The following is an 8629-nucleotide window of genomic DNA, read 5'->3' on the forward strand; positions in this document are numbered from 1 at the left end:
GAATCGATCACAACCCTAGAATATTCGTCTCTATTGAATACACAACAACCATTTTACTGCTTTATAATTTAGTTACTACTTAGAATTATTATTTAGTATAATTACACTCTTGAAGCAATCTTGGTGAATTTAGTGGGTAGTTGATACAAGTCTCTGTGGGTTCGACACTTGACTTATCATTTTATTACTTGTAGGACCACGTATACTTGCGTGTGCGTTTGGGAGCAACCAGCAACAAAATAAACAACAGACCAAAATGTCAAATTAAATAACAGTACAAATTTATAAAGGAAAAAAAAATAGAAACCATGGTTCATGTGCTGCAAATCAATTAAGGAAAACACAAATTTTAAAAACACATGAAACACGGAAGCATAATACAGAGTAAACACGTAGATCATAGATTTGGCTACTGTTCTTTTGTTTTTTATTATTTGCTTTCTTGCTAGCTAGTAATTTCTGGCTATAAATACGAGACTCATTGCATTGAAACTTCACAACAAAAGTCATCTATCTTTCTATATTTCATTCTTACTCTCCCTTATTTAGCTCAGAGATTGTATCATCATGTTTCCGATAAAGAATATTGTTGATGGACTGATTGGGCATAATGACTCAAAGAAAGTGAAAGGAATTGTGGTGATGATGAAGAAGAATGCTTTAGACTTTACTGATATCGCTGGCTCCGTTGTTGATGGAGTTCTCGAATTCGTTGGCCAGAAGGTCTCTTTGCAATTGATCAGTTCTGCTCATGGTGATCCAGGTAAGTTCTCTGCTCTTTATATGGAAGCTAAATATTTATCAGTAAGTGAACTACAGCATCAAAATTTACAACCCATTAACACATATAAATTTGTCTTACACTCTCAGTCTCCTTCTACGTGATGGTGTTTGATTTGAGAGGGAGTCTAAAATAAAGAAGATATACATGAGTCAAACCTTATAACAACCTAGTTTGTTCTGAATATTTTTTGATGTTATAACTAAGTTATGTCATAGAGAACATATATTATAACATAACATAAGAATATTGGTTCCAGAAAAGCTTGGCTTTTATAGTGAAGTGTTGTTATATAGAGATGTTGTTATAGAGATGTCTGACTGTATATGCTTTTGGAACTTGTGATCTTAAACATGGAATGATATATTTGTGGTTTTAACTAGTGGCTGAGTCAGAATTTTATAAAAGGGGATTCAAAAATGCCACACATGCGATTTAAGCTGGTGATCTAAAGCAATTCTGAACTTACTTTGTCATTTTAGGAATTCAAGAACTTATATACATATATATAAAAAAATAATTAGTTTTTACCCTTTTACCAGTATAATTTTTTGCGATCCGCTACTGACTATAACATCAAGTTATTAAGGATAAAATAAGGCGCTCAAGCTAACTGTTTCTAACAGATTAGAAAGTAAAAAGTGTCACATAAACGGAACACATAAAAAATGTGTTTCACTTCTACTATTCTTATTATGAACAGTTGTTTGGAATACTATTATGGGGGGTTTTCAGATAAAAAAGGAGTACTGACCGCTACTAATAAAATTATAGTAAGTCTTTAATTATAAACTATTTCCAGTGTAACAACTATAGAGTAGTCTACTTGTAGGGAATACTGTAAGCGTAAAGTATCTCTGAAAGAGAAATGATACTTCTTGATCCCTACTATGGCTCTTGTGGTTGATTATTTTACTCTTATAAGTACTTGGCGTTCAAATTTTAAGAGTCTTCTAGGTCGATTCCTGTAATATGTAGATAATTTTGGTGCTAAAGGTTAGTTTGGAACTACCTTCACTTGGATGAAATGTTTAAAGGGATTATATTTGACATATATCTAAAAAAGCTTAAGCTTAATATATTTGATCTAATTTGATTCTAGACAACAAAGTATAGTAATGCTTATATTACATGGTGTAATTACCAGGGTATTTTTTGAATCTCCTTCTTTTCTTTTTAATTTACTTTTTATTTCTATTCTTTTTTTCTTTTTAACTTTTAAAATTCTTTTTTTTTTCTTCAAATATTACATTATTTTTTTTCCTTATTTCTCATTTTCTAACATTTACTTCATGTGTTTCTACATAATTTCTCATATTTTATTTCTTTCTTAATTATTTTTCTTTATCTTTTTATTACACTTAGCTATGTTATTGTTCTTATATTTCTAAAAAATTATACATCTTAATCTTAGAAAGAATAAGTCACCACAAACTTGACTTATAATGAGTGATGTCATTAAAGTTGAACTTTGTTATTGGACGATGTTATATGAAACTTTAACTATGTTAAAATAATAGATCACTTTTTAATATTTAAATAAAGTTCTTATTATTGAACCTTTATTTTCTGTCATTCCATATAGCCACTCATTTTTTTTATTTTTTTTATTTAGCATAATTGTGCTATTATTTTAGTTTTGAAACTATGCCTCCTAATACTAGAAATACTGAATCATTAATAAATTGAACATGTAATAAGTGATGTCGTTAAAGTAGAAAATCATTGTTGAATGAGGTCATGTATTTATTTTTTCCTTTTTTTTTTGAATTATATTTACTTAAATTATGTTGAAACTTATTTTATGTTATATTGTAATTTTACATAAGAGTATTATGTTAATTTCTTTTGAATTTCGAATTTATGTTATATTTTCACTTCTATTTTCTTTAGTAGTATTCATATATTACTTCAGATTGCATGTTATTCATTTTTAATTAGAATTCATAGATTAATGTTTTCCTAAAATATTTGAGTAACGTTATGGTATTATTTTTAAATATTATTTATTTTATCAAACATGCAGTCCATGATATTCTTACAAAATATGTACTTTTAGTTTAATTGATTAAAGTAAAATATATATCAAGTATTTTTACAATATTAGTTACAAATATAATATGATTAGAAATTAATATATTTTCAAGAACAATATCTATCCGAATTGTCAAATTTTAATATTATTTATAAAGGAAAAAATTGTTAAATCTTAACTTTTGATAAATAACTTTATACTGTGTAATTACACTTGTGTAATCAAACAGTACAGTTGAAATTACAATGTAATTATATTATGTTAAATAATAGGTCGTCGTAATTACAATACTGTATAATTACTAGGCTATGTAATTACTATCCTAATAATTACACCAATTTCAATTACCTGATGCTTTCGAAACAGACCCTTAGTGTTTAGAGCTTCAAATTCCCCATCACTTTGTTCTTTTGGGAAGAAAGAAAAAAGAGGTTTGATCTTTACTTGTATCAATTTATCCATTTTGCTTCCCGGAAAAATATCGAAATATGTGTGAAGTGAAATTAAATGCCCCCAACCCTCCTCCCCCCCCCCCCCCCAAAAAAAAAATAAATAAATAAATATGCATGAAGATATAACTGCAGAATTGATTATGTCTGAACCAGAAACAGAAGCATTTATTCGATTCTATAATGATGAACTTTACTTCAGCCTCCCATACCACACAAAGTTCATGCCTTCCCTTATTAAGCTTTCAATCTTATGGAAGTGATGAGAAGAAAATATATAAGGTAAGCAGACAAGATCTATCATTGAATAATTGCTGAGCCGATCGATTATTTATTCAGACATCTAGAAGATTAGGTACACTCTTATCTTTTAGTTACAGTGGTGGTAAAATAGATTTAAAAAAATAGTTATTCATCCATATAAACAACTAAAAAATGGGTTGGATTAAACTTTTTAGAAGTGGGTCGAATATAAATAAGATCCATATTATTCACTTAAAAAATAGATAATCAATAAGTTTAATACATTCGCAAAGACCCAAATTGGGAGTTCCTCCAGTTTGTAGGACTAGTAATTCTCTCAAAAACGATCATATTATAGTGATACAGATATAAATTTTATTAAGCCGCGTGACAAATAAGATCTATCTTGTCACTTAATTTATTAATTGCTGATTATAGAATACTAGACAATGAATTATCTCAAACCAAGGAAACAAGGCAGTGAAAAATGACCTTCCTAACGTGTAAAATTAGAATAAATGAGAAGAGATCGTGTACTCTCTCTCTCTCTCTCTTGTTTACATAATTGTAGTGCAGAGAGTTGTTTATCAAGAAAATCTACTTGGTTGGTGGTGGCGAAGGAATTAGCTAATCTAAACCTACATTTTATCTGACAATTTTGATAAGAAAGAAGAATGATTTATCTCCTTCATTGTTTTTAAGTTCAATTGGTCAATTTACTTGTATATTTTAGTTATAATTGTTGCCCTTTCGTTTGTACAAAAAAGGTCACATCACCTCAGCGGTTTGCGTCAATAAGGAACATCAATCTTTATCACGTACGACTCTCCGTTATGGAAAATCTAATAAATAGAATTCTTTTTTTTTTTTGTGGTAAAGTTGCTGAAATATTTGTATACTCCCTCCGTTTCAAATAAATGAGGTAGTTTGACTCGGTATGGAGTTTAAGGAGAAAAAAAAGACTTTTAAAATTTGTGGTCTTAAAAGCTTAAGGGGTAAAGCTTTGTGGGACCATGACTTTTGTGTGCTTATAAAAGCTTCTCATTAAGGGTAAAATGGCTAAAAATGAAGAGTTTAAAGTTGAATTATTTCCAAATTTAGAAATGTGTCATTTATTTTGGAACAGACTAAAAAGGAAAATACCTCATTTAATATGAAACGGAGGGAGTATAACTTTTCGTAAGAGCACTGTATGTATTTAAATTTGTTTTGTATTCTTTACTCAAATTAGTCTTTAGAGGTAAAGATTGTCCCCAACATTCTGCATGTGATCTTTCGCAAAATTTACTTAAGAGTTTTATGCACAACGCGGTGGAAAAAAAATATTTACACTATCTGTTTATTTAAAAAGTAACTGCGGGTAATTCTAGTTAATGTAATTATTAATCAAACTATAATGATGATGTAAACAAATGATTAACCGTGTATATACCTTAAATTCTTTTCTTAATAAACAGACAATCGGACTTTGTGTCGATTTTTTGCCAACAGTCTCACTAACCAAAGATTTACAAATTTATCCGACCTTGCAGCAAATGATTTACAAGGCAAACACAGCAATCCAGCCTACTTGGAGAACTGGCTCACTACCATAACCCCATTAACAGCAGGTGAATCAGCGTATGGTGTCACATTTGATTGGGACGAGGAGTTTGGGCTTCCAGGTGCATTCATCATCAAGAATTTGCATTTCACTGAGTTCTTCCTCAAGTCAGTTACCCTTGAAGATGTTCCCAATCATGGCACGGTTCATTTTGTCTGTAATTCTTGGGTTTATCCTGCAAATAAATACAAGTCGGACCGCATCTTCTTTGCAAATAAGGTATGGTTACTTGTTCGAGTATTTAGGCATGCATGCATGTAAAAGGAACAAAAAAATTAACGTTAATGTTGATGCAGACATATCTTCCAAGTGAAACACCAGCACCTTTGCTCAAATACAGAGAAAACGAATTACTAACGTTAAGAGGAGATGGGACTGGAAAGCTTGAGGCTTGGGACAGGGTTTATGACTATGCTTTGTATAATGACTTAGGTGATCCTGACCAAGGTGCACAACATGTCAGACCTATCTTGGGTGGCTCCTCTGACTACCCGTACCCTCGAAGAGGAAGAACAGGCAGAGCACCAACAAGAACAGGTTAATTAGTATTTTAACTTCATTTTTTATATAATTACCAAACATGCATGTTTAGTTTATTGACATGGCCTTTTTTGTTAGATCCTGAAAGTGAAAGCAGGATTCCATTGCTTTTGAGCTTAGACATCTATGTACCAAGAGACGAGCGTTTTGGACACTTGAAGTTGTCAGACTTCCTAACTTATGCCTTGAAATCCATGGTTCAATTCATCCTCCCTGAATTACATGCTCTTTTCGATAGCACTCCTAACGAGTTTGACAGTTTTGAGGATGTGCTCAGACTCTATGAAGGAGGCATCAAGCTTCCTCAAGGCCCTTTATTTAAAGCTCTCATTAGTTCCATTCCTCTAGAGATGGTAAAAGAACTTCTTCGAACTGACGGTGAAGGAATAATGAAATTCCCCACACCTTTGGTTATTAAAGGTACTAATAACTGCATGAAATTCCCCACACCTTTGGATTCCACTGCTTTTGAGCTTAGACATCCATTTTACTTTATGTATTTTGGTTGTATTATTTATGTAGAGGATAAAACTGCATGGAGAACTGATGAAGAATTTGGAAGAGAAATGTTGGCTGGTGTGAATCCTGTCATAATCAGAAATCTCCAAGTAAGCTGGCTTCATTTCGGAATAAGGCTGGGACCAAACCTTTATTGTGTTTTTCTCATATATTAACTTTTTGTGACTTATTTGTAGGAATTCCCTCCAAAAAGCAAGTTGGATCCTCAAGTCTATGGTAATCAAGATAGTACAATTACCATACAACATATAGAGGATAGGTTGGATGGACTAACAATTGATGAGGTAATTCATTTTCACACCTAGTTCCTACTATTAACTTAGATTCCTTTGACAAGTAAGGATTTTGCCTTTTTTGTTTTTGTTTTTGGAAGGCAATCAAGAGTAATAGGCTTTTCATACTGAACCACCATGATACCATTATGCCATATTTGAGGAGAATAAACACGACAACAACAAAAACCTATGCCTCAAGAACATTGCTCTTCTTGCAAGATAATGGATGTTTGAAGCCGCTAGCAATTGAACTAAGTCTGCCACATCCAGATGGAGACCAATTTGGTGCTATTAGCAAAGTGTATACCCCAACCGATGAAGGTGTCGAGGGCTCCATCTGGGAACTGGCTAAAGCTTATGTTGCAGTGAATGACTCAGGTGTTCATCAGCTAATTAGTCATTGGTAATATCCTTTCAAAAGGCTTCTCTATACATGGATTTTTGACATAGAATAACAACTCTCGAATATCAGCACTATTCTAAGACATCGATCTGGTCATCTTTGTAGGTTGAATACACATGCTGTGATTGAGCCATTTGTGATTGCAACAAATAGGCAATTAAGTGTGCTTCACCCGATTCATAAGCTTTTGCATCCTCACTTCCGTGACACAATGAACATAAATGCTATGGCAAGACAAATCCTAATCAATGCTGGTGGAGTTCTTGAGAGTACAGTTTTTCCTTCCAAATATGCCATGGAAATGTCTGCTGTGGTTTACAAAAACTGGATTTTCCCTGATCAAGCACTTCCCACTGATCTTGTTAAAAGGTACTAAATGACAATTAAGCTTCATCAAATTTCAGGACTAACCTTTATAGGTTGTTCGAGCTTGCTTAATTATATGACCATAATATCATAATTTGATTTCAGAGGAATGGCAGTTGAGGACTCGAGTTCCCCCCATGGCATTCGTTTGTTGATACAGGACTACCCATACGCTGTTGATGGTTTAGAAATATGGTCAGCGATCAAAAGTTGGGTAACAGAATATTGCAGCTTCTATTATAAATCTGATGACTCGATTCTAAAAGACAATGAACTCCAAGCTTGGTGGAAGGAACTCCGCGAAGAGGGACATGGTGACCTAAAAGATGAACCATGGTGGCCTAAAATGGAAAATTGCCAAGAGCTAATAGATTCTTGCACCATCATTATATGGACAGCTTCTGCACTTCATGCAGCAGTCAATTTTGGTCAATATCCTTATGCAGGTTATCTCCCAAATCGTCCTACAGTAAGTCGAAGATTTATGCCAGAGCCAGGAACTTCTGAGTATGAATTGCTAAAGACAAATCCTGATAAGGCATTCCTAAGAACAATCACTGCTCAGTTGCAGACACTGCTTGGTGTTTCCCTTATAGAGATATTATCAAGGCATACTTCAGATGAAATTTACCTCGGACAGAGGGACTCCCCTAAATGGACATACGACGAAGAACCCCTTGCTGCTTTTGAGAGATTCGGCAACAAGTTGAGTGACATTGAAAATCGGATTATAGAAATGAATGGTGACCAGATATGGAGGAACAGGTCAGGGCCTGTTAAGGCTCCGTACACACTACTCTTCCCAACAAGCGAAGGGGGGCTCACAGGCAAAGGAATTCCTAACAGTGTCTCTATATAAACCTTATTGTTAAGTAAGGAGCCATGTGAACAAGTCTGGAAATGGAGAATGAAGAAAGCTGGTGTTTCAATAAATCTTGTAATGAAGTTTCATTGCTTTAAGTTTATTTGCCTTATATCCATATGTTTGATTTATTTCCCTTTTAGCACAACCTGTCATTTGGTTCCAGTTTGTTGTGAGAATAATGCAGATAACAAATCATATATATTCTGCAACTTGTAATTATTCTGAGTATTAATGATATACATCTCAGAATCATGTATAAAAATTAAGGGTGTTAAACCGGTGGTCCGGGCCGGGCCGGGTAGGGAAAAGTTGAAACCGTCCGGGTTTCGAACCGGGCAGGTTACGGGTTAGGGGTTATCGGGCTTAACGGGTTCGGATTCATCCGAGTAAAAAATGAACCGTAAGGGTTACGGGTCCAAGGGGCAGGGCCAGGCCGGGTTAGTGTAATTTTTTTTTTTTTTGTATTTTGTATAACTATTGTAAGTTATATTAATATAAAGTAAAATATAAAGAATATAATGAAGATGAGAGAAAAATTGCACTTATAAAT

At 33.2% G+C, this 8629-nt stretch overlaps 1 protein-coding gene across 1 annotated transcript; it reads left to right on the top strand.

Moving 5' to 3' along the window:
• Positions 481–8336, top strand: LOC109235566 (linoleate 9S-lipoxygenase 6). Its single transcript, XM_019401729.1, has 9 exons — positions 481–763; positions 5041–5330; positions 5408–5648; positions 5730–6071; positions 6174–6259; positions 6347–6454; positions 6544–6848; positions 6954–7217; positions 7320–8336. Exons 1-9 carry the CDS (start codon positions 568–570, stop codon positions 8071–8073), a joined length of 2586 nt encoding a protein of 861 aa, XP_019257274.1. The 5' UTR covers positions 481–567; the 3' UTR covers positions 8074–8336.

Source organism: Nicotiana attenuata, chromosome 12 (genome assembly GCF_001879085.1).
Source record: "Nicotiana attenuata strain UT chromosome 12, NIATTr2, whole genome shotgun sequence".
NCBI lineage: Eukaryota > Viridiplantae > Streptophyta > Magnoliopsida > Solanales > Solanaceae > Nicotiana > Nicotiana attenuata.

Bases quoted from the DNA above. Each gene is read 5' to 3' on its own strand.
- LOC109235566 (XM_019401729.1), top strand. From the start codon at position 568: ATGTTTCCGATAAAGAATATTGTTGATGGACTGATTGGGCATAATGAC. The intron at 6,072-6,173 runs GTACTAATAACT...TTATTTATGTAG, and splicing joins CACACCTTTGGTTATTAAAG to AGGATAAAACTGCATGGAGA. The intron at 6,260-6,346 runs GTAAGCTGGCTT...ACTTATTTGTAG, and splicing joins TCATAATCAGAAATCTCCAA to GAATTCCCTCCAAAAAGCAA.